The sequence below is a fragment of the Mobula birostris genome, chromosome 10 (genome assembly GCF_030028105.1).
Source record: "Mobula birostris isolate sMobBir1 chromosome 10, sMobBir1.hap1, whole genome shotgun sequence".
NCBI lineage: Eukaryota > Metazoa > Chordata > Chondrichthyes > Myliobatiformes > Myliobatidae > Mobula > Mobula birostris.
In genome coordinates this window covers 130,614,872-130,641,712 of record NC_092379.1, presented here as the reverse complement: position 1 = coordinate 130,641,712, position 26,841 = coordinate 130,614,872, and the positions used below count along the sequence as shown (strand labels likewise).

At 44.2% G+C, this 26,841-nt stretch overlaps 1 protein-coding gene across 3 annotated transcripts in view; it reads left to right on the top strand.

The window, feature by feature from the left end:
- The window catches only part of LOC140204338 (sorting nexin-25), a 101,319-nt gene that overhangs the window by 34,584 nt on the left and 39,894 nt on the right, over window positions 1–26,841 (top strand). For all 3 annotated transcript variants that reach the window (XM_072270986.1, XM_072270987.1, XM_072270988.1), the window contains 6 exons: window positions 1,899–2,049; window positions 3,953–4,005; window positions 6,944–7,137; window positions 12,827–12,910; window positions 15,177–15,296; window positions 25,910–26,023. In XM_072270986.1, the coding sequence (XP_072127087.1) occupies window positions 1,899–2,049; window positions 3,953–4,005; window positions 6,944–7,137; window positions 12,827–12,910; window positions 15,177–15,296; window positions 25,910–26,023 (716 nt within the window). The remainder of the gene's footprint in view (window positions 1–1,898; window positions 2,050–3,952; window positions 4,006–6,943; window positions 7,138–12,826; window positions 12,911–15,176; window positions 15,297–25,909; window positions 26,024–26,841) is intronic.

Genomic DNA, 26,841 nt, shown 5'->3' with positions numbered 1-26,841 from the left:
ACAAAGTGAGTAAGTGGACTCGGTGCCCCAGAGGACCGGGAGTGCTGAGAAGTTCGCAATCTGAACCTCATTAGCTTACAATGGAAATTGATATACAAATATTAACCTTGGGATTTGTCAAACTCCCTTCATAATAGGGCGAGGGAGTGGATTGGAGGCCATGAAAGTGGAGCTTCCAATTAAGACGTCAGCTTCTTAAGCAAAATGTAGATATTTTTTGGTTTTGCCAACAAAGCCCAAATGGTTGTGCTGTGTACTTTCATGTGATTCAGTTAGGTTAGAACTGGTGGATCTTTAAAAGTTTGATCAAAAACTTCACCCTATCTTCTGTTTCTTCCCCCAGGCAGTTAATCTGATCAACCATTCTACTTATTCAATTTAGCACCCCCCCCATCCCCTCTATCTTTTACACTCACCACTGCACTGTACTGTAAACACTTTAAATCACATTTTATAATACTGTTTTCGTTGTAAATACTTGCTGGTATTTATGAATATATGTGCATTTTATCCCACATCCATACTTTAATCTCAGATTCTATTTTTATATAATTCTCTATAATTCTTCAATTTTTTTTTGCATGTCGCACCCTGATGAACACATCACAAGAAACTCCTAACATGTGCAAATATATATGGCAAGTTGCTGCTTGAACCTTTAGCTTGCCCAATGGTGGATGAGTGCCTGTGAGGTGTCAGCGTGAGATATGTCCCCGGGGGAAAGCGCGTGGAACGGGAATCGGGGTTAGTGTGGGTGTGGTTGTGGGGATCCTTTGTGGTTTAACAGATGAGACCAGAATAGGCTCATGGCGCAGAGGACGCGGTGAGAGAGGCCAGGCGTTGTCCATGGGACTGCACTCCTGCATAATCTGTGCCACAGGTGTGAAAACAGGATGAGGAGCAACACAAAGTGACAGAGGAACCCAGCAGGTCAGGAAGCAGCTGTGGAGGGGAATGAACAGTCGATGTCTCGGGCTGACAGCCTTCCTCAGGACTGGAAAGGAAGGAGGAAGAAGCCAGAATAAGAAGGTGGGGAGAAGGGGAAGAGCACACACCAGAAGGTGATAGGTGAAGCCAGGTAAGGAAAAAGATTGGTAGGCGGGGGAGGGGGATGAAGTGAGAAGCCGGGAGATCCACTCTGCTTTCCTATCAGATTCCTGCTTCTTCAGCGCTACACCTCTTCCACCTCTTGATACACTGAGGCTGTGGTAGGAACAAAGGACCCTACTGGCAATTCTAAACAGTGCTTCTCCCCCTCTGCATGCCGCCTTGGCTGAACAAAGGAGCACTTTCAGTAACGGACTAAGACAGCTGTGCTGCTCCAAAGAGCGCTACATGAGATCATTCTTACCCTCGGCCATTAGGCTCTGTAATGACTCAACTTATAGCCTGGGAAGTGATGACCCCCCCCCCCCATTAGACTTTGTGGTAACTTATTTTTTTATTCTTTCTACTTCTCTTCGATTATTATATCTGTGCACTTGTAATGCTACTGTGACACTAATTTCCTTTGGAATCAATAAAGTATCTATCTATCTATCTCCTCCCAGCTTCTCACTTCATCTCCTCCCTCCCCCTCACCTGGTCTCACCCACCACCCTGTGCTCCTTCACTTTCCCTCACCCTCTTATTCTGGCTTCTTCCTCCCGTTCCCTTCCAGTCCAATGAAGGGTCTCGGCTCAAAACGGCGACTGTTCATTCCCTTCCGTAGATGCTGCCTGAGCTGCTGATTTCCTCCAGCATTCTGGATTTCCAGCATCTGCAGAATCTCTTGTGTTTCAGAAACAGCAAGCTGTTAAATGATAGATGAAGAAATAATGCCATTCCAACCAACGTTGTGTGCAACAGTGCAAGCTCGAAGGTATTTATCCCCTTGTTGTTTTTCTTATCTCTGACAGTTTTGGAGGAAACGATTAATACCATTTGTGAAGCAGACTTTATCAATCAGTCATTGATTAGGTTATTGGATCAGGACTCACTTGCCTCTGAGGGAAAGGGTGTTATTGCAAATGTTCCTGCCAGCCCTGAGAAGAATACTAAAATCACTCCGTAAGTACAGAGCCGTTGATACAACTTGGATTATCTGTCTTCTTGCTCTGAAACCGGAACTGATTATTTTCGGCAAGGCTCTCCTCAACGTCGTCTCTAGTGATAATGTTCTGGCACAAGATGTGATCAGACCCTGGGAAAGTCAGCGAACTTCACTGTAGGCGGCTTGCTAGCATAGTGCTTTTACACTGGCAGCCATCAGCGATCGGGGTTCAGTTCCCACTGCAGTCTGTGAGGAGTTTGTATGTTCTGCCTGTGTCTGTGTGGGTTTCCTCCCACAGTCCAAAGACCCACAGGTTAGGGATAGTAAGTCTTGGGCGTACCATGTTGGTACTGGATGGCAACACTTGCAGGCTGCCCCCAGCACTTCCTCAGACCATGTTGGTTGTTCACGCAAACGGCGCATTTCACAGTACGTTTCAATGTACATGTGACAAGCAAAACAAACCTTTAATCAGGAGTAAGGAAGTCATGGTGAAATATCATAAAATACACGTTTGGCCACCCATTCAACTTCTCCTTTGTTGTTGCCTCAATTCTCTACTCTATAGAGATAGGAGGTCACTTCAAAGGCCCAGTGTACACACGGAGACCTTGCTAAACCCCACACTTTAGGAAACAGGTGAAAGGCTGCACAAGAGGTCTACCGAAATGGTTCGAGGGCTGAGGGATGTAAGTTATGTAAATGGACTGGGGAAGATAGGATTATTTTTCCTGGAAAAGACAAAGTTGTGAGTGGATTACATTACAGCACCATGGCAACAGGCCGGAGCACCACTGAGCATCCTGTCTGGCTGCATCATTATGTGGTACAGGAGCTGCAAGAGCCGACAGAGGACAGTAAAAACCACTGAGAGGATCACCAGGGTCTCCCTCCCCCCCCCCTTTGTGAAATTTACCGGGTGTGTTGTATACAAAAGGCCTGAAGTGTTGTCAAGGATTCCTACTCACAGTCTCTTTGCCCCACTACTGTCAAGAAGGAGGTGCAGGAGCATCAGGACTAGGCCTAGCAAACTGGATAACAGCCTCTTCCCTCAGACTGTGAGACAGCCACCAGCCAGGTCTCATCACCAGGACAGCAGGCTGTTTACTGTTTAATGTTCATCTGTGCTGCACACTATATGGATTTTGAACAATATTTTATCAACTTACTTATGATAATATTTTGCTTTGTGGGCTGTGTCTGATACTCAGTTGCACCATAGTCCAGAGGGATGTTGTTTTGTCTGGTTATATATATGTACAGTCAAATGACAATAAACTTGATGCTCCATCCAAACTAATCCTACTCGCCAGCTGGAATAGAACGATTAAAATCAGGAATGCTCTGGACAGGGTGCATGCACTTCCCATTGGCAGGAAGGTCAGGAACCAGAGGGCACAGAATGAATGTGATTGGGAGAAAAAAGTGACATGAAGAGATTGCGCAGCGAGTGCTTGGAGTCAGGAATGCACACGCAGGGTAGTAACGGAAGTCATGGCTTTCAGCTGGGGGCTGGTATTTATCTGAATGGAGAGAACTTGCATGGATACAGGGAGAAGACAAGTGAGTGGAACTGTTTGGATTATTCTTGTACTGAGGTGAGACAGGCTTAACAAGCTGAAGGGTTAAGTTAATAAATGGTTAATACATTTCGCCCTGAAACTTGAGCAGGAGAAGCTAAAGTCAGATGTATCAGTATTTCAGTGGAGTAAAGGGAATTACAGAGGCATGAGGCAGGAGCTACAGAGACAATGAAGTGCAGCTGCGCAGTGAGGCGCAGGGTCATAATGAGGTAGATCGTGAGGCCAAGCATCCATCTTATTGTACCGGGGACAATTGTACTATTGTCTTTACCTTCTCCTGTGGAGAAGTCACATCAATGCCAATAACGTTGATACATTCCTGTTTTTGTTCTTGCAGTGAGGATGACATACCCATGGTGAAAGTTAAAAAGAAAAGGAAAGAAAAAGATTGTAAGTGGTTCACCCAGGAAACAGCTTTGTGAATTTTCTTTCTCAAACATTGTTCTTTTGTGGATCTAGCCAAGGTTTGGTCTGTTGGTTGCCATTTCAATTCTCCTCTACTTTCTGGAGGTAAAGGCCCAACGTACACTTGACGGTCTCTGTCTGCATTGTGATATTCTATATTTTGTTTGCTTCTGTATTAACCTTCAACGGTTTGAGGTCCATGGCAAATGTGAGCAGGGAAATTTATTGCATGAGACACTTGATCAAACGACTTGCAGCATCATGTTAACACCACCTAGACCATACCTGACAGGCCAGAGGTCAGACCGCTGGCCTCTGTCAGCAGTTGCCCCTGGAAACCTACATGCTCCCTTTTTAATTCCATCAGATCGGAGGAAGACTGGAGATGCAGGGGTAGCCTGTCGTGGGGTTGGAGCTCCGTCTGTGTGTATGAGTGGACGGGTGGACAGGGTGGGAAAGGGACCTGTTTTGCTAGAGTTGTCATGCTTTTTTAAACACTACTTCACAGAAACAGGCCCCTTGGCCCATCTAGTCTGTACTGAATTATTAATCTGCCTGGTCGCACCGACCTACACCCGGTCCATAGCCCTCCATACCTCTCCCCTCCATGTACCTATTGAAATTTCTCTTAAATGATGAAATCGAGCCTGCATCCACCACTTCTGTTGGCAGCTCATTCCACACTTCTGCCACCCTCTGAGTGAAGAAGATCCCCCTCATGTTCCCCTTAAACAGTTCACCATCACCCTTAACCTATGACCTCCAGTTCTAGTCTCACCCAACCTCAGTGGCAAAAGCCTGCTTGCGTTTGCCCTATCTATACTCCTCAATTTGTGTATACCTCTATCAAACCTCCGCTCTCTCTCCTAATCTCTAGGGAAAAAATGTCCTAACCTATTCAGCCTTTCCCTTTAAGCCAGCTCCTCAAATTTTGGCAACGTCCTTGTAAATTTTCTGTACACCCTTTCAATCTTTTTATTTTGTTGCTGTTGTTGCTGCTGCTTGTGTGTAGACATTGGTTCAAAGTGCAAAGTTTAAAGCAAACTTATTATCGAAGTACCTATATGTCACCATATACAACCCTGAGATTCATTTTCTTGCCAGCATACTCAATAAATCCATAATAGAATGGATGAATTTGGATGTTCAGCCAGTGTGCAGATACAGAAACTTGGATAGGGGATGGTGGTATGCTGAACTGTAGTCAATAAAGAGCATCCTGATGTGTGCACCTTTGCTGTCCAGATGTTCCAGGGTTGAGTGAAGAGTCAATGAGATAGCATCTGCTGTGGACCTGTTGTGATGGTAGGCAAGTTGGAGCAGATCCAGTTCACTTCTCTGGCAGGAGTTGATATGTTTCATTATCAACCTCTTAAAACATTTCATCACAGTGGATGTAAGTGCTACTGGATGATAGTCATTGAGGGTAGGTTGCAACGCTCTTTATAGGCACCGGTAAAACTGAAGCCTGCTTAAAGCAGATGGGGACCTCAGAGTGCCAAAGCAAGAGGATGAGGATATCAGTAAACACTTCAGCCAGATGATCAGCACGGGATTTTAGTACTCAGCCAGGTACCCCGTCAGGGCCAGATGCTCAGCATTCAATACCAAAACTAATCAATAAGCTCCAAGGTCGTGGTCTCAATACCTCCTTGTGCAACTGGATCCTGGATCTCCTTTCTTTTAGGCCCCAGTCGGTTCGGATTGGTACAACATCTTCTCCATTAGCACAGGTCCACCTCAAGGCTGTGTGCTTCACCCCCTGCTCTACTCACTTTACGCTTACGATTGTGAGGCTAAGGACAGCTTCAATGTTTTGTTCAAATTTGCTGATGAAAACTCTAATGTGGGTTGAATACAAAAGGCAGCGATGAATCAGCATGTAGGAGGGACATTGAAACTCAGGAAGGAGTGATGTCGTAACAACAACCTCTTATTCAATGGCAGCAAGACCAAGGAAATGACTATTGACTTCAGAAGAAGCAAACCAGAGGCCCATGAGACAGTCCACATCAGAGGATCAGAGGTGGAGATGGTCAGCAGCTTGAAATTCCTTGGTCTTATTATTTCAGAGGTCTTGTCCTGGGTCCACCATATAACTGCAATGACAAAGAATGCACAGCAGCTCCTCTACTTCCTTGGGAGTTTACGAAGATTTAGCATGACATCTAAAACTTTGACAAACTTCTAAAAATACGTAGTGGAGAGTATATTGACTGGCTGCATCACAGCCTGGTATGGAAACATCCTACCAAAACTAGTAGATATGGCCCAGTCCACCTTGGGTAAAGCCCTCTTCTTATTGAACACATCTACACTAATGTTGTCACAGGAAAGCAGCATCCATAGTTAGGAACCTCCACCACTCAGAATATGCTCTCTTCTTGAAGCTGCCATCAGGAAGAAGGTACAGGAGCCTCAGGACTCACACCACCAGGTTCAGGTACAGTTATTACCCCTGAACCATCAGACTCTTATAACTTCACGCAACATCACTTGCCCCATCACGGAAATGTTTCCTATGGATTCACTTTGAAGAAATCTTCATCTGATGTTCTCAATATTTATTGCTTATTTATTTATTTATTTTAATATTATTTCTTTTTGTATTTGTACAGTTGTATTTTACACACTAGTTGAACATCCTATTTGGTGCAGTTTCTCTCAATTCTATTATGGATTAATTGAATATGCCCACAAGAAATTGAATCTTAGGGTTGTATATGTTGATATATATATATATATATATATATATATACTCTGAGAATAAATTTCTTTAAACTTTGAACTTTAACATTTTCTTTACCACCTTCCAAGTCATTTCAAATCTGGTTGCACTATGATGACATTTCTTTTTCGTGGTGTAACATCGTTCCATAGTTCATTGCATTTAATTTTGATTGGAATATTTGTTCTGTTCAAGTTTATCGCAGGCTGAAAAAGGGTTTTATTAAAATCTTCAAGAAACCCAAAAAGAAGAGTGACATTGAATTTGGCTCAAACATAGATGAAGTTGATGGAATAAACAATGAAGATAATGACTTGAACTTCAAATGTGTTGGTCTGTCCCTTGATGATGAATCTGTCGAAGAAGATGATTTCATTTCCAACGATAAGGTTTGTTGGAATTTTCCCTAAAAGGAGAATTATTTATCTAGCCATCTCATCTATCTCATCCATCCATCTATCTCATCCAGCTCGAAATAGGCCCTTCCATTCCAACAAGTCACGCCACGCAGCAACCCACCTATTTGACACTAGCCTAACCGCAGGACAACCTGCAATGACCAATTAACCCTGCATCCTTGAACTGTGGGAGGGAACCAGAGCGCCCGAGAAAACCCACGTGGCCTTGGGGAGAACGTACACAGACGGCGCCCGAATTAAATTCCCAACTCCAATGCCCCGAGCTGTAATAGCATCATGCCACCACTATGTCACCGTGGCGCTCTATATCTGTAATGTTGGTGTCCATTCTCTTATTGGCCGTTCACTGGAAAGAAAGTATCTTCTTGCTCTGGCTTTTGAACGTTACTAAGAAAGTTGATGAGGGTAAAGCGGTGGGTGTTGTCTATATGGACTTCAGTAAGACCTTTGACAAGGTTCCACACGGAAGGTTAGTTAGGAAGGTTCAATCGTTAGGCATTAATATGGAAGTAGTAAAATGGATTCAGCAGTGGCTGGATGGGAGACGCCAGAGAGTAGTGGTGGATAACTGTGTATCAGATTGGAGGACAGTGTGTAGCGGTGTGCCTCAGGGATCTGTACTGGGTCCAATGTTGTTTGTCATATATATTAATGATCTGGATGATGGGGTGGTAAATTGGATGAGTAAGTATGTAGATGATACTAAGATAGGTGGCGTTGTGGATGATGAGGAAGGTTTTCAAAGCTTGCTGAGAGATTTATGCTAGTTAGAAGAGTGGGCTGAAGGATGGCAGATGGAGTTTAATTCTGAAAAATATAAGGTGCTACATTTTGGTAGGACTAATCAAAATAGGACATACATGGTAAATGGTAGGGCATTGAAGAATGCTGTAGAACAGAGGGATCTAGGAATAATGGTGCATAGTTCCCTGAAGGTGGAATCTCATGTGGATAGGGTGGTGAAGAAAGCTTTTGGTATGCTGGCCTTTATTAATCAGAGCATTGAGTATAGGAGTTGGGATGTAATGTTGAAATTGTATAGGGCATTGGTAAGGCCAAATTTGGAGTATTGTGTACAGTTCTGTCACCGAATTATAGGAAAGATGTCAATAAAATTGAGAGAGTACAGAGGAGGTTTACTAAAATGTTGCCTGGGTTTCACCTCCTAAGTTACAGAGAAAGGTTGAATGAGTTAGGTCTTTATTCTTTGGAGCGTAGGAGGTTGAGGGGGGACTTGATAGAAGTATTTAAAATTATGAAGGGGATTGATAGAGTTGACGTGGATAGGCTTTTTCCATTGAGAATGGGGGAGATTCAAACAAGAGGATATGAGTTGAGAGTTAAAGGGCAAAAGTTTAGGGGTAACATGAGGGGGAACTTCTTTACTCAGAGAGTGGTAGCTGCGTGGAATGAGCTTCCAGCAGAAGTGGTTGGGGCAGGTTCGATGTTGTCGTTTAAAGTTAAATTGGATAGATATATGGACAGGAAAGGAATGGAGGGTTATGGGCTGAGTGCAGGTCGGTGAGACTAGTTGAGAGTAAGAGTTTGGCATGGACTAGAAGGACCAAGATGGCCTGTTTCTATGCTGTAATTGTTATATGGTTATATGGTACTTAAATGTAGCAACTTGGGAAACCCCTTGCAATACGTACTTGCTGTGGGCCCATTTGGATCAAAGTGTAAAAGCACTAGGAAAGTGTCTTTTTTTTGGAAAGAAAAGAAACGGAAAATAGAGCCACCAAGTCTGGCACCAACCATCATTCCACGGTCAAGGTCACTGAGATCTTATTCTTCCCCATTTTGATGTTTAATGTTTCCATTTTGAAAATGCAAAATTCTCCTGCCTTCGCACCTTAACCTTTGATAGCCTTTCTAAACAAGAACCTATCAACCTCTGCTTTAAGTTTACCCAGTGAGTTGACCTCTGCAGCAGTCTGTGTCAATCAATTGCACAGGTTCACCACCCTCTGGTTAATGAAATCACTCCTCATTTCTGTCCTATAGGGACACCCTTCTATTCTGAGGCAGTCTCCCATTATTGGAAACACCTTCTCCATGTCCGCTCGACAGTCAGTGACCACTGTATTAGCTAGTCCAGTACACCTGCTCATTAAAGCATATCTGTAATAAGCCAATTATGTGGCCTGAAGAAGGGTCTTGACTTGAAACGACGACTGTTTACTCTTTTCCATAGACGCTGCCTGACCTGCTGAGTTCCTCCAGCATTTTGTGTTTGTTAATCATGTGGCAGAACCCAATACATAAAAGCTGAGATTGTCAAGAGGTTCAGTTGTTGTTCAGACCAAACATCAGAAAGGGGCAGAAATATGATCTCAGTGAACTCGACCATGGAATGATTGTTGGTGCCAGACAGGGTGGTTTGAGTATCTCAAAGAATGCCGATTTTCTGGGATTTTCACGCACAACAGTCTCTAGAGTTTACAAAGAACGGCGCGATAAACAAAAGACATCTAATGAGCGGCAGTTCTAAGGGCATAAACACCTTGTTAATGAGAGAGGTCAGCCTGGTTCAAGCTGACAGGAAGGCGACAGTAACTCAAATAACCACACATTACAACAGTGGTGTGCAGAAGAGCATCTCTGAACGCACAATGCATTGAACCTTGAAGTGCACGGGGCTACAGCAGCAGAAGACCATGAATGTACATTGACTCAGTGGCTACTAAGTGTATCTAGGCCTTTCAGTATTTGGTAGGTTTGAATGATATCCCCTCTTATTCTTCTGAACTCCAGTGAGTACAGGCCCAGAGCTGTCAATTGTTGAAGCGTTATGATCAGAAATGACTTTTATTGTGATCATCCTTCATATTGCAAACCTACTGGCTTTCTTTGCACTCAACCACTAAGTTCTAAGTACCTGAGAGAGTTGTTGGAGCAATTTCCACTGTCTGCAAAGTATCTCGAGATGGAATATCCTGTCCTTGTTGCACTCATTGTGACAGATGGACAGAAAACAACTTAAAGTAGTGAGCACTGTGGAAAGCCTTTACCCAAAACCTGAGAAGGTGCACAGAGGAGAAACTGAACAGGAGTGGTTACGATGGCTTTAACTGGACAACCTAGACCTTGACTTGATATACAGGGTGATAAGAGGCTTAGATCAGGTAGACAGGCAGGGCAGAAATGGCTAATATGAGGGGGCATAATTTAAGGTGATTGGAGGGGAATACAGGGGGGATGTTAGAAGTAGGTTTTATGGTGGGTACATGGGTCTGTCTATCAATTACAAAAAGGCAGAATGTATGGTGATATCCAAAAAGGAGAATCCTATCTGCAGGCTGAGAATAAACGGGGAAGACATAAAACAAGTACAGAACTTTTGCTACTTAGGAAGCTGGGTGACATCAGATGGCAGGTGCGACATGGACATCAAAAGAAGAATAGGGATGGCAAAAGACACCTTTACAAGAATGAAGAGTATACTGACCAATACTAAACTAGACCTGACAACCCGCCTCAGAGTACTGAAATGTTATGTTTATCCAGTTATGTTATATGGCTCAGAAAGTTGGACAATATCTAGTAACATGAGGAAACGAATTGAAGCAGCAGAGATGTGGTTTTTGAGGAGGATGCAAAGAATATCATGGACGAAACGAATATCTAACGAGGATGTCATGAACAGAGCAAACACAAAAAGAGAAATAATATATGCGATCATGAAAAGGCAACATAACTTCATTGGACATGTGATTAGGAAAGAGGAGTTAGAATGCACGGTAATTATGGGAAAGATTGAAGGGAAGAAAGCAAGAGGAAGACAAAGACAAATGATGATGGAGACAGCAGCCAGAGAACTGGAAATGAATACCAATGAATTGATCCACTTGACCCAAAACAGGAGTGTGTGGGCCTTGGCAGTCAAAGCTCAAACTGGGCACGGCACCTGATGATGGTGACGACGACATCATTCACTTCTGCCACCACTGCCAGGGGTGGTGGCAGAAGTGGACACATTAGATACATTTAAGAAACGGTTAGGAAGGCACATGGATGATTAAAAAATGGACAGCTATGAATGAGGGAAAGGTTAGATGATCTTAGACTAGGTTAAAAGTTTGGCACGACATTGTGGGCTAAAGGGCCTGTACTGTGCTCTACTGATCTAGGTTCTAAGTGTTGGGGGAGGGTGGGGGTGAATATCAGGATTGACCCTGCTGCCTATCATATCTCCTGCCCGGTGCCAGGTTGATAATACAATAAACAGAAATCAGATTGCACCCTGCGGTGCCCTCATTTAGTCAGATCATAACTGATCCCCTAACCAAGGTCAAATTCCTTAGCATTCAACCGTACACGTGTGTACTGCCAAACGAAACTACGTTCCTCCGGACCAACACAGTACGTATAACTCACACACAGCACATGAAGTAATATTACCACAAATATTAATAGTAGCATCATGTAGGATCCCACCCACCCTGTTCGTGGACTGTTTGTCCCACTCCCATCAGGGAGGAGGTTACGTGGCATCTGCGTCAGGACCACCAGACTCAAAAACAGTTACTTTACCCAAGCAGCAAGGCTGATCACCACCTCCGCCCACTAACCCACCCTTCCACACCCGGCCCCCACACCTAATACTTTGTCATTTCCTATCAGTCACCTTATGTACAGACTCTCCTGTGCTTAGTGTCACTTTATCTAGGTATATATTGCGTTTCTAATTATCATTGTGTTCTTGATCTTATTGTGCTGCATCTGATCCAGAGGAACAATTGCTTTGCTCTCCTCTACACGCGTGTACTGGCAATGAGATTAAACGATTTTAAATCTTGAATCTTAATAAGTAATAAATTATAACCACCAAGATCATGTTGCTATTTGCACCCCTTATAGTCCAAAATGCTATTAATTTCAATCATGGATCACTCAATGACAGAGAATTCCCAAGATCCATGCCCTCGAGGTAAGGAAATTTGACTCTGTCGCAAAGGCCAACACTCTGATCTTGACACTCTGCCCCCTACTGGCAGACACTTCCTGTTAGGGAAACAACTCAAAGTCTGCCTTACAACCGATGTGAAGTGGAAATGTCTCAAAATGACAGGGACAGATTTTACAGTGGCAGAGAGAATCCAATCCATTTTACATTGGAACTACAACGTGAGTGCTTGGGGCTATATGAAAGAACATCTCAATGGTTTAAACTTTGGATTATCGTCTGAGCTATTTTAGTTTGGGAACAGGATAGATTAATCGGGCAACTGAAATGTTGGTGGAAGGTGGGGTGTCAAGCACAGTACTCGGACACTACCGCACAGGAACAAGCCCTTTGCCCCATACTGTCTGTACCGAGCGTGATGCAAATTAAACTAATCGCTTCTGCCTGCATACAATCCATTCCCTGTGTTGATGTGCCTCACTAAAAGCTTCTAGATACCAATACTGGACCTACTTCCAATACCATCCCCAGCAGAGCATTAACTGCACCAGCCGCACTCTGTGTAAAAAAAACTTGACCCACACATTCCCTGAAAACTTTCCCTCACTCACCTGAAAGCCATGCCCCCAGCATTTCACATTTTCCCCATGGCAAAAGGATTCTGACTGGCTACCTGTAAAGCGAATCAGAAGAAAATTTATTGTTCTCATACCACAGTGTAAATGTTCATAGAGCAACATATTTGTCTTTTAGGCATTCAAATGGCTGAAAGAAAATGTTTTGGCTCCAAGTGAAGAACAGTCATCACTAAGAAACTGTAAGATCACCATTTCTGAGGTATGACATTATATTGAAACTACTCAATGTGCAGATGTACATCAGCCACAAACACAAATGGATGCGAGAGCCTTCAGTTCCACTCACTTGGATATTGACCATTGTAAAACAATCTCCTCTCCACCGGCCCAGCCCATTACACAGACCCATCTCCTCTCCACCGACCCAGCCCATTACACAGACCCGTCTCCTCTCCACCGACCCAGCCCATTACACAGACCCGTCTCCTCTCCACCGACCCAGCCCATTACACAGACCCGTCTCCTCTCCACCGACCCAGCCCATTACACAGACCCGTCTCCTCTCCACCGACCCAGCCCATTACACAGACCCGTCTCCTCTCCACCGACCCAGCCCATTACACAGACCCGTCTCCTCTCCACCGACCCAGTCCATCACACAGACCCGTCTCCTCTCCACCGACCCAGCCCATCACACAGACCCGTCTCCTCTCCACCGACCCAGCCCATCACACAGACCCGTCTCCTCTCCACCGACCCAGCCCATCACACAGACCCGTCTCCTCTCCACCGACCCAGCCCATCACACAGACCCGTCTCCTCTCCACCGACCCAGCCCATCACACAGACCCGTCTCCTCTCCACCGACCCAGCCCATCACACAGACCCGTCTCCTCTCCACCGACCCAGCCCATCACACAGACCCGTCTCCTCTCCACCGACCCAGCCCATCACACAGACCCGTCTCCTCTCCACCGACCCAGCCCATCACACAGACCCGTCTCCTCTCCACCGACCCAGCCCATTACACAGACCCGTCTCCTCTCCACCGACTCAGCCCATTACACAGACCCGTCTCCTCTCCACCGACCCAGTCCATCACACAGACCCGTCTCCTCTCCACCGACCCAGCCCATTACACAGACCCGTCTCCTCTCCACTGACCCAGCCCATTACACAGACCCGTCTCCTCTCCACCGACCCAACCCATTACACAGACCCGTCTCCTCTCCACCGACCCAGCCCATCACACAGACCCGTCTCCTCTCCACCGACCCAGCCCATCACACAGACCCGTCTCCTCTCCACCGACCCAGCCCATCACACAGACCCGTCTCCTCTCCACCGACCCAGCCCATTACACAGACCCGTCTCCTCTCCACCGACCCAGCCCATCACACAGACCCATCTCGTCTCCACTGACCCAGCCCATTACACAGACCCGTCTCCTCTCCATTGATTCTGGTGATACTTGCTTCTGTCTTGGGAAATCAGCCAACGTAATCAAGGACATCTCCCACTCTGGTCATATTTGCTTATCCCCCTTCACATTTTGTCAAGGATAAACCAGCCTGAAAACACATTCCACTAGGCTTATTGACAGCTTTTATTTTGATGTTATCAGATGCTTGTATGGACTCCTCAAACGTTAAAAGATAAACTGCTAATCTCTCAGTTTATCTCGTGATTGCCTTCACTCTTAATTTGACTCTCTGCACTGCACTAACTACAAAACTATACTCTGCATCCTGTTTTCCATTTTTTTCTTTTTGCTTCCTTGATGTGCTTCTGTATGGAGTGATCTGTCAGTTGGATATGCAAACAAAAGCATGTCCTGTATGTAAGTACATGTGACAGTAACAAGAAGCATACCAATACCCATCAGTAGTAAATACTCTTCTATGGATTGAGCTTTGGCAATAGAGATCACTTATACCTCACCTTGCGGACCTGTGATTGATTGGTAGCTATGTCCTTTTTGTAATGTTCTATAGCATTCCTAGTTCAGTCATAACATTGTCATTTCTGAAATCCTTTAAGCTGACAGGAATGGAGTGTAGGGTCAGGTGTGGTCTTTTTTATTTGTTTTCTAAGTTTTCTCTTTTGACGTTGGTTCAGATTCAGTTTGGATTGAAGCTCTTTGTGGTAAAGGCCTTATCTGAAGTCCTGCTGGATATACTGAGAAAACAGAACATGAATAGCCCCTCTGCAAATGTGCTGTTTTTTAAAGAAACCAATTTCTTTTTGCTCTTTTCCTGCATTCCTGGTTGATGATTCTGCATAAGCTCAACTACTGAGATGTACTCTGACTTTGGCTCATGCTGAGTAACATGTCCGCGGTATCATTGACCCAGTTATGTGGTTATATGTTACATATGTGTTGTGTTTCATGTGAGGGAGGGCGTAGTTTTGCAGATTATTTGAATGTGAAAGGATGTCACAGCTTTAACCCACATCACCTTTGAACTGGGGACCTTGGGGCAGCTGAGGTGAACTTTGTGACTGTAATACGGTACATTTTGCAGGTATCCTGGGACATAATGAAGGACCCACTTTGTACCTTCGACATAGAAAACCTGGAAGATGCAGAAGAATGCTGGTTCGTGAAAAGAAATTTCCAAGAATTTCAGGAGCTTCAGAACAAGGTAGCAAGCTGGCTTGAGTATCAATCACAGGAAGGCCAATAATTTTGTTTTCACTATAAGTCCATCCAAATGGATATCAAGCTAATAGGTTGTACTGGTGAATAAACCTGGCTAATTCTGATGAGCACAAACAAGATGAAATCTGCAGATGCTGGAAATCCAAGCAACACACACAAAATGCTGGAGGGACTCAGCTACCCCGACACCTCCTCCCTCACTACCATTCAGGGCCCCAAACAGTCCTTCCAGGTGAGGTGACACTTCACCTGTGAGTCTGTTGGGGTCACGTACTGTGTTCGGTGCTCCCAGCAGGGCCTCCTGTATATCGTGAGACGTGATGAAGATTGAGAGACCACTTCGCCAAGCTCCTACGTTCCATCCGCCAGAACAAGCAGGATCTCCCAGTGGCCACCCACTTTAATTCCACTTCCCAATCCCATTCCAATATGTCCATCCATGGTCTCCTCCGCTGTCGGGATAAGGCTGCACTTAGGTTGGAGGAACAACACCTTATATTCCAGCTGGGTAGCCTCCAACCTGATGGCATGAACATCAGTTTCTCAAACTTCTGGTAATGCTTCCCACCACCCCCTTCATTTCCCATCCTCTTTTACCTCCCTCACCTTATCTCCTTGCCCATCCATCGCCTCCCTCTGGTGCTCCTTCCCCCCTCCCCTTTTTCTTTCTTCCATGGCCTTCTGTCTCTTTCACCAATCAACTTCCCAGCTTTTTGCTTCATCCTCCCCTCCAGGTTTCACCTATCGCCTGGAGTTTCTTTCTCCCCTACCCCCCCCCCCACTTTCAAATCTACTCCTCAGCTTTTTTCCTCCAGTCCTGCCGAAGGGTTTCGGCCCAAAACTTCGACTGTACTTTTCTCCATAGATGCTGCCTGGCCTGCTGAGTTCCTCCTGCATTTTGTGTGTGTAGCTCTGATGAGCAGTTTATTCGCAGCCAGAGTTCAAACTTGTCAAAGTACATATGCATTAGTGAGCATAAGAAAGAAAATAATTTTCAGTTCCTCTGCACCCAGGTCCTCTACCTCCTCAGAATCAGAATCAGAATCACGTTTGATATCACTGGCATACGTCATGAAATTTGATGTTTGCAGGAGCAGTGCATTGAGTGCATGGCATGCATTAAAGAAGCTATAAAGTGCAGTATATATTGCAAAACGTAAACAATTCTGTGATGTACTCCTGTCCCAGAACACTCAGAGCTTTGAAAACAAATAAGAGAACTTTAAAATCAATTCAAAAAGATACAGGAAGCCAATGCAGACTTGCTAGTACGGGAGTGATATGCTCCCTGGCTTTGGTTCAAAGTCTAGCAGCGATATTCTGAATGAGTTAAAGTTTGTCACCAGATTGCTTTGAAAAGGCAGTAAAAATTACATTGCAGTAATCTAGTCTATCCAATACAAAGATGTGAATCAGTTTTTCAACATCATTATGTGATGGAAAGAAACATACCTTTGCAATATTTCTCAAGTGTAGAAATGATGCTCTGGTTGCTTTCTTTATGTGGGATTTAAAATTCAAATTTACATAAAGAAAGAGACCGGGGCATCGAGGATAACACACAGGCTGGTTACTTCTGATTTTACAATGGAAGCCAAGTTCTCGAGTTTATTAAGAAGTTTATCCTTTTTGCTTTGGGACCGACCAAAAGTTTTATCTTTATTTAATTTTAGGAAATTATTGCTCGTCCATTAGTTTATTGCAGTCAGACCAGAAATCAGAGAAGACAGGGAGTTACCATTATCAGGCTCAACCAATGTGTCATCTGCACAACTGCAGAAATCAAGTTTATTCTCTCTAATATCTCCTAAGGGGAGCATATACGCACAATCATACATACAGTGGATTCCAGTTAATTGGGACAAATCGGGACCAGTACATCTTGGCCCAATTAAGCTGCTGCCTCAATTAACCGAAATGTCTTGCAATTAGTTAAAAAGGATCTGAAACATAAAGTACCATTTAACTGAGTAACAAACTATAAACTTAAATAAAATACGGAACAAATTAAGACACGACCAATACTATTACAATACTATAAAACTGTGTATTAGAATCAGAATATGAATCAGGTTTCACACGTCTGGCATATGTCATGAAATATGTTGTTTTGTGGCCACAGTACATCACAGCACCTAATAACTAAACTGTAAATTATACTAAATATATATACATCGTTATTGTTAACTTTATATATATATATATATATATAATTATATAAGTAATGCAAAAAGAGGAAAAATAGTGAGGTTCTATACAAGGGTTCATTGTCCGTTCAGAAATCTGATGGTGGAGGGGAAGAAGCTGTTCCTGTAATGCTGAGTGTGTGTCTTCGGGCTCTTGTACCTCCTCCTTGATGATACAATGAGAAGAGGAAATGTCCTGGGCAATGGAGGCTCTTAACGACAGATTATTATTATTGTTATGATTATGAGGACACGCAGTCCCCTTTTATTGTCATTTAGTAATGCATGCATTAAGAAATGATAAAATGTTTTTCTAGAATGATATCACGAAAAACACATGACAAACCGACCTAAAAACTAACAAAACCACATAATTATAACATATAGTTACAACAGTGCAAAGCAATACTGTAATTTGATAAGAACAGATCATGGCACGGTAAAAGTCTCAAAGTCTCTCGAAAGTCCCATCATCTCACGTAGACGGTAAACCTCCAGCGCCGCCAACTTGCCGATGCAGCATCCCAGAAGCATCCGACCACAGTCCAACTCCGAGTCCGTCCGAAAAACTCCAAGCCTCCGACCACCTCTTCGACACTGAGCACTGAGCACCATCTCTGCCGAGCGCTTCGACCCCTGCCCCGGTGACAGGCAATAGGCAAAGTCAAGGATTTGGGGCCTTCGTCTCCGGAGATTCTCGATTGCACAGTAGCAACGGCAGTGAAGCAGGCATCTCAGAAGTTTCTCCAGGTGTTCCTCCGTGCTTCTCACGGCTGTCTCCATCAAATCTAGATTGTGCACAGCACCTAGTTATACATATGATATCATTCGGAATGGCCGTGCGCGCTGCGTCGTGCCGCCATCTTCTCCTCCCTCCTCCCTCCTCCCAGCTTTTTGAGGCATCGCCTTTGGAAGGTGTTCTGGATGGTGAGGACGCTAGTGTCCATGATGGAGCTGGAAGGGTTTACAACTTCTTGCAGCTTTCTCTGATCCTGTGCAGTGGCCCCCTCGTACAAGGTGGTGAGAATGCTCTTCACATTACATCTGTAGAAATTCTCAAGTGTCTTTGGGAACATACCAGTTTTCCTTAAACTTCTGATAAAATATAACCACTGTCGTAGCTTCGTCGTAATTGCATCAATATGTTGGGTCCAGGATAAATCCTGAGCAACATTAACACCCAGGAACTGGAAACTGCTCACCCTGTCCACTGCTGATCCCACGATGAGAACTGCTGTGTCTTTCCATCCACCATGTCTTTCTTTTCATTATAACATTCAAGATGATTGTTCATACCTTCAAATTCTTTGTAATTCCTAACTTGTTGAAGTAGTGATTCCGGTGGATTCCAGTTAATTGGAAGTTAATTCCAGTTAACCCTTGCCTGAGAAGCAACTTGGATCCACTCCAATTTGCCTACCGACACAACAGGTCCACTTCAGATGCCACCATCTCACTGGCTTTTCACTCAACCATGGAACATCTGGATAGCAAGATGCTTAAATCAGGATGCTCCTTATTGATGACAGCTCAACATTCAATACCATCTTCTCCTCAAAATTAATCAATAAGCTTCAAGACCTTGACCTCTATACCTCCTTGTGCAATTGGGTCCTCGATTAACTCTCTTGCAGACCCCAGTTAGGTCAGACTGGCAACAACATCTCCTCCACAATCTCCATCAGCACAGGGGTACCACAAGACTGTGTGCTTAGCTCCCCGCTCTGCTTGCTTTATATTCATGACTGTGTGGCTAAGCACAGCTCTAATGCCATATTCAAGCTTTCTGATGACACCACTGTCATAGGCCTAATCATAGAAGGTGACAAATCAAAGGAGGGAGATTAAAAATCTGGCTGAGTGGTGTCACAACAACAACCTCTCACTCAATGTCAGCAAGACCAAGGAGATGATTATAGACTTCAGGAGGATGAAACAAGAAGTCAATGAGCCTGTCCTCATCAGAGGTGGAGAGTGTCGGCGACTTTAAATTCCGCAGTGTTACCATTTCAGAGGATCAGTCCTGGGCCCAGCACGGCAGCACCTCTACTTCCTTAGCGGTTTGCAAAAATTCAGCATGACATCCAAAACTTTGATAAGCTTCTATACATGTGTCACAGAGAGTACATTGACTGGCTACATCACAGCCTGTATGGAAGCACCAATGCCCTCAAATGCAAAATCCTGCAAAATGTAGTGGATGTAGCCCAGTCCATCACAGGTAGAGCCCTCCCCAGCATTGAGTACATCTCCGGCGAGTTGTCATAGGAAAGCAGCATCCAACAGCAGGGACCCATACCACCCAGGCCGTGCTGTCTTCCCACTGCCGTCATGAAGAAGGTACAGGAGCCTCAGGGCTCACACCACCAGGTTCAGGACCTGTTACTACCCCTCAACCATTAGGCTCTTGAACCAAAGGGGATAACTTCACTTGTCCCATCACTGAACTGTTCCCACAAGCTGTGAACTCACTTTCAAGAACTCTTCATCTCACGTTCTCGACATTTATTGTTTATTTATTGTTATTTGTTTCATTTTGTATTTGCACAGTTGTCTTTTACACACTGGTTGACTGCCCATTTGGTGCGGTCTTTCATGAGTGGTGTAGTGATATCAGCACCAGGCTTCGAAATGAATGGTCCCAGGTTTGAATCCGGCCAGCCCCTTGCACATTTTCCATCCATTCTGGGTTGAGCATCAAGCTAGCAACTCAACCTCATTAAAAAAAAAACAGACAAGTGCTAAGGAAATGGCAAAAATGCTGTCCAGTGCACCACAAAGCACAAAAAAGAATGACAATATAAACGTGAAACTGAACAAATAGTGCAAAACAAAAGGCACCTGATCACTGCTCTGGTTATTTTTAGCTTCATCTGCCCTCTCCTTTTATCCCTGGAGTAAGTTTCTCATCACTTGAGGTGATCGTGCATAAAGGCATCCTCATCCAAAAGAACTCATCTGATTTGCATGTTTAGGAAATAAGCCACCTTCCTCAATGAGAACTCCTTCAGCTCATTGGGAAAGCTTTCTCTCTTCAGAGCTGTTCTTGAATGATTTTTCAGCATATCTACCGTACACCTCATGTTCTTTCAGGTCTTGCCAAAATTGAGCTGGCTTTTTCCTAGACCATCATCAAACGCAGGGGCAAATACAAATTACTTTATTGTTTTTAACTACATATTTAATCTTTCTTTCCGTTCTCTCTGCCATAGTAAGTCTTTGCAATATGCAATGCACTTCTGGGGTAATGTTCTGTGCCCTCGTTTTTATGTTGTCTGTATCATTAAGGATCATTTTCATTGTTAGCGCTGCAAGATTTAATATAAACAGATGTCCACCAACCATTCATTGTTTTTGTTTCTCTTAATTACAGCCAGTTTAGCATTACTACTCACAATTTGCCTTAATTTCATGGAGGAGGTGCAATCCTCAGAAAGACTGGGGAATTTGAAACCGTATTCAAGGATAAGTTATGATGAATCCTAATATTGGTAGTGTTGAGGTTATTGCAATCGCTTTACAGTGTTGGCAATTGCCGGTCAGAGTTTGGTTCCCACCTCTGTAAGGAGTTCTACCTACGATTGCATGAGTTTCCTGCGGGTGCCTCGATTTCCTCTCACACTCCAGTGACGTGAGTATAGGGTTAGTAGGTTGTGGGCATGCCACGTTGGCGTCAGAAGCGTAGTGACACTTACAAGCTGCCCCAGCACAATCCTCGCTGCTAATTTTGATGCTAACGACACATTTCACTCTATGTTTTGGGGTACATGTGACAAATAAAGCTAATCTTTATCGTTAAAGAGTGCAACTCCTTGACAATCTCAGCAGAATCAGAGAGGTGGAAATGCATTGTGGGTGGAGATGGTTTTCTTTAATTGAGGCCCCTTCGTTGGTTAGAAATGTTCCATCCTAGCTGTCCACGTTATATACAAGCCAGGGCAGTACAATATAGAGAACAATCTGTTACCCATGTAGCAAGCAGACCCTCTCCTTGCAGCTGAGCAATCCAACAAAATGGCAGAGACCGATAGAGTTTGGCACCAGCAGCATTGTAGGATTTGCCGGTCAGCTTGGAACTCATCAGAGGATGAGTTGGGGCCTCAGGGACTCCAGCTTTCCTCGGCGTTTACTCCTGAAGCCTTCCCCATGAGTGAGTATCACCACAAAGGCAGTGGAAGTTTGAGATCAGAGCTTTCCTTCTCCTAGAAGAACTGCCATGCACGGCTGACGAGCCCCATCCAACCAAAGCAACTGGGTTTCAGGGGCCAGTAACCAGCCTTTGCCCCTTCTCCTGTCGGTAGGAACAGTGCGGCTGGGATTAGTAGCTAAACCACAGAGGTTACTTGGGATGCACACCATTGGGAGCATTTAATAGGTAGCGGGAGCTCATCGCCACAACCACCCCCTCTCCCGGTTATAACAACCTTAAGAAACCTTCTCTTCAATACAGTAAAAAAATGTTATCAATTAGGGGAGAGAGCATGTGCCCTAAGAAATTACCAGTGATATGGCAAAATTTGTAACTTGAGGAATTGAGCAGTATTGAGGACATTGAGAAAATTATTCTTAGTTGCTTGCAGTACATTCACAATTTAGCTGTAAAGAAAGAAAGATTAGCTTTATTTGTCACATGTACATCGAAACATCTAAGCATACGATGAAAAGTCTCATTTGCCTCAAGGACCAACACAGTCGAAGGATGTATTGGAGGCAGCCCACAAGTGTCTCCATGCTTCCGGCACCAACACAGCATGCCCACAACATGCTCACGCTAACCGTACCTCTTTGGAACATTGGAGGTAACTGGAGTACCCGAAGGAAGTACACTCACAGAGATAACGTGCAAACTCTTTAAGACAGCAATTAAAAGACATTGGAACCAAGTTTTGGTGATGGAAATGTCTTAATGCATTTAAACGAACTATTGCTGCATAAAACTGGTGGAAACAACACCAATTGTGGTCAGAAGTTTCCACGGAGGACACCTCGGAGGAAGCGCAGGTGTAGATTGGGGTTACAAGTGCGTTTAAGGAAATGGGGTTTTAAACTCCCTATATCGACTATCTTGCTGGCGAACGTGCAGTCTCTGGTGAATAACATGGATGATCTCAGAGCTAAGGTGCTGAATCAGAGGGACATTAGGACCGTGTGTGTCCTTTGTTTCACTAAATCCTGGTTAACCCCTTCCGTACCAGATGCAGTGATTCAGATTGACGGGTTTACTATACACTGTCAGGATAGATCTATAGTGTCTCTCAAAAGCAGAGGTGGAGGAGTATGCCTCATGATCATCACTTCTTGGTGCACAAATATATCAGTGCTGTCCCAATTCTGCTCACCAGACCTGGAATATCTAGCAGTAAAGTGCCGTCCGTTTTACCTACCACGGGAGTTCTCTGGGGTCATTTTGGCAGCAGTTTACATTCCACCTCAGGCCAATGTCAATCAGGCTTTAGATGAATTGAGCAATGGGATCAACATGCACAAAACAGCGCACCCTAGCATCTTCATCATTTTGGGAGATTTCAACCAGGCCAGTCTGAAAAAATCACTAAGCAATTACCATCAACAGATCACTTACAATACTAGAGGAAACACACACTGGACCATTGTTACACCACCATCAAGTATGCCTACCCTGCTATTCCATGCCCTCATTTCAGGAAGTCTAATCACCTGGCTGTACTTCTACTCCCTGAGTACAAGCAGAGACTGAAGACTGCAGCACCAGCAGTGAGGACGAAGAAGGTATGGACAAGGGAAGCACAGGAGCACCTACAGGACTGCTTTGAATTGGTGGACCGGACTGTATTCAGGGATTCATCTTCAAACCTGAATGAGTATGCTGTAGTTGTTACCGACTTCATTAAAACCTGTGTGGATGAGTGTGTGCCTACAAAGACTTACTCTACATTCCCAAACCAAAAGCCATGGATGAACCAGGAGGTACGTCGTCTGCTGAAGGCCAGATCTGTGGCCTTCAGGTCTGGCGACCCAGGCCTGTAGAAGAAAATCAGGTATGATTTGCGGAAGTCTATTTCAAGGGCAAAGAGACAATTTCGAACGAGGTTGGAGGTGACATCGGATGCACGACATTACTCCCTACAAAGCAAAACCCAATAGCATGAACGGCAACGATGCTTCACTACCAGATGAACTCAACGCCTTCTATGCACGCTTTGAAAGGAAGAACACAACTACAGCTGTGAAGATCCCTGCTGCACCTGATGACCCTGTGATCTCTGTCTCAGAGGCCAATGTTAGACTGTCTTTAAAGGGAATGAACCCTTGCAAGGCGGAAGGTCCCGATGGGGTACCTGGTAAGGCTCTGAAAACCTGTGCCAACCAACTAGGGGGAGTATTCAAGGACATTTTCAATCTCTCACTGCTACAGGCAGAAGTTCCCACTTGTTTCAAAAAGGCAACAATTATACCAGTGCCTAAGAAGAATAATGTGAGCTGCCTTAATGACTATTGCCCGGTAGCACTCACATCGACAGTGATGAAATGCTTTGAGAGGTTGGTTATGACCAGACTGAACTCCTGCCTCAGCAAGGACTTGGCTCCATTGCAATTTGCCTATCACTGCAATAGGTCAACAACAGATGCAAACTCAATGGCTCTCCACACAGCTTTAGGCCACCTGGACAGCACAAACACCTGTGTCAGGATGCTGATCATCGACTATAGCTCAGCATTTAATATCATCATTCCCACAATCCTGATTGAGAAGTTGCAGAACCCGGGCCTCTGTACCTCCCTCTGCAATTGGATTCATGACTTCCTAACCAGAAGACCACAGTCTGTGTGGTTTGGTGATAGCATATCCTCCTCGCTGATGATCAACACTGGTGCACCTCAGGAGTGTGTGCTTAGCCCACGGCTGTACTCTCTATATACACATGACTGTGTGGCTAGGCATAGCTCAAATACCATCTATAAATTTGCTGACAATACAACCATTGTTGGTAGAATCTCAGGTGGTGACGAGAGGGCGTACAGGAGTGAGATATGCCAACCAGTGGAGTGGTGCCGCAGCAACAACATGGCACTCAACGTCAGTAAGATGAAAGTAAGACTTCAGGAAGGGTAAGACAAAGGAACACATACTAATCTTCATAGAGGGATCAGAAGTGGAGAGAGTGAGCAGCTTCAAGTTCCTGGGTGTCAAGATCTCTGAGGATTTAACCTGGTCCCAACATATCAATGTAGTTATAAAGAAGGCAAGACAGCGACTATACTTTATTAGGAGTTTGAAGAGATTTGGCATGTCAACAAATACACTCGAAAACTTCTATAGTTGTACCGTGGAGAGCATTCTGACAGGCTGCATCACTGTCTGGTATGGAGGGGCTACTGCACAGGACCGAAAGAAGCTGCAGAAGGTTATAAATCTAGTCAGCTCCATCTTTGGTACTAGCCTACAAAGTACCCACAACATCTTCAGGGAGCGGTGTCTCAGAAAGGCAGCGTCCATTATTAAGGACCTCCAGCACCCAGGGCATGCCCTTTTCTCACTGTTACCATCAGGCAAGAGGTACAGAAGCCTGAAGGCACACACTCAGCGATTCAGGAACAGCTTCTTCCCCTCTGCCATCTGATTCCCAAATGGACATTGAATCTTTGGACACTACCTCACTTTTTTTTAAAAAATAGTCATAGTCATAGTCATACTTTATTGATCCCAGGGGGAAATTGGTTTTCATTACAGTTGCACCATAAATAATAAATAGTCATAGAACCATAAATAGTTAAATAGTAATATGTAAATTATGCCAGTAAATTATGAAATAAGTCCAGGACCAGCCTATTGGCTCAGGGTGTCTGACCCTCCAAGGGAGGAGTTGTAAAGTTTGATGGCCACAGGCAGGAATGACTTCCTATGACGCTCTGTGTTGCATCTCGGTGGAATGAGTCTCTGGCTGAATGTACTCCTGTGCCCACCCAGTACATTATGTAGTGGATGGGAGATATTGTCCAAGATGGCATGCAACTTAGACAGCATCCTCTTTTCAGACACCACCATCAGAGAGTCCAGTTCCATCCCCACAACATCACTGGCCTTACGAATGAGTTTGTTGATTCTGTTGTTGTTTGTTAAGTATATAGTATTCAACAAAATATATAGTATTTCTGTTTTTGCACTTTTTTTGTCATCTATTCAGTGTACGTAATTGATTTACTTTTTTTAAAATTTATTATTATTGGGTTATTTTGCTGCTAGATTATGTATTGCATTGAACTGCTGCTGCTAAGTTAACAAATTTCATGTCACATGCCGGTGATAATAAACCTGATTCTGATTCTAGAATGAGATGTCAATATTGCAGGTTATGCAGAAACAGGCTCCCACTCCAGATCATTTCACCCCTTTGGACTGTGTCTGATATCTGTTCTATTTGTTTTTCAGGCGTTCAGCTCCCTTGGTGAAATAGAACTGCCTTCGCTCAATGACTTGTCTGCTGACACCATCAACAGTGAATTCAGAGAAGGCTTTAAGCGTCAGCTGAACGGGATTTTAGAGGTTAGACAGTCAAACATTTTCAATGGTTCATTGATTCTGTGTGATGTACCCCGCGTAAATGAATATCTGATGTGAACGGTCCACCAAAAGAACGAAGATATAGATGTGTAGTGGAGAATATCTGAGTGTATTGATTGGCTGCATCACAGGCTGGTATGGAAGCACCAACACTCTTGTGCGAAAGCTCCTATAAAAAGTAGTGGATATGCTCCAGTCCATCACAGGTAAAGGCCTCCCCCCATTGAGCACCTCTACACGGAGCACTATCACAGGAAGCAGTATCCATCATCAGTGACCCTCACCACCCAGGTCATACTCTCTTCTCACTGCTGCCATCAGGAAGAAGGTACAGGAGCCTCAGGACTCACGTCACCAGGTTCAGGAACAGTTATTACCCCTCAACCATCAGGCTCTTGAACCAAAGGGGATAACTTCACTCAAATTCACTTACCCCATCACTGAAATGTTCCCACTACCCATGGACTCACTTTCAAGGACTCTTCATCTCATTCTCCAGATTTATTGTTTGTTTGTTTGTTTGTTTGTTTATTTATTATTTCTTCATTTTGTATTTGCATTGTTTGCTGTCTTTCGCACGCTAGTTGAATATCCACGTTGGTGCAGTCTTTCATTGAATCTGTTCTGGTTATTATTCCGGAATGGATTTATTGAGAATCAGAATCAGGTTTATTATCACCGGCATATGACGTGAAATTTGTAGCAGCAGTTCAATGCAATACATAATACAGAAGAAAAAAGTAATAAATAAATCTTATTCTGTATACTTTATACAGTATATGTATATTGAATAGATTAAA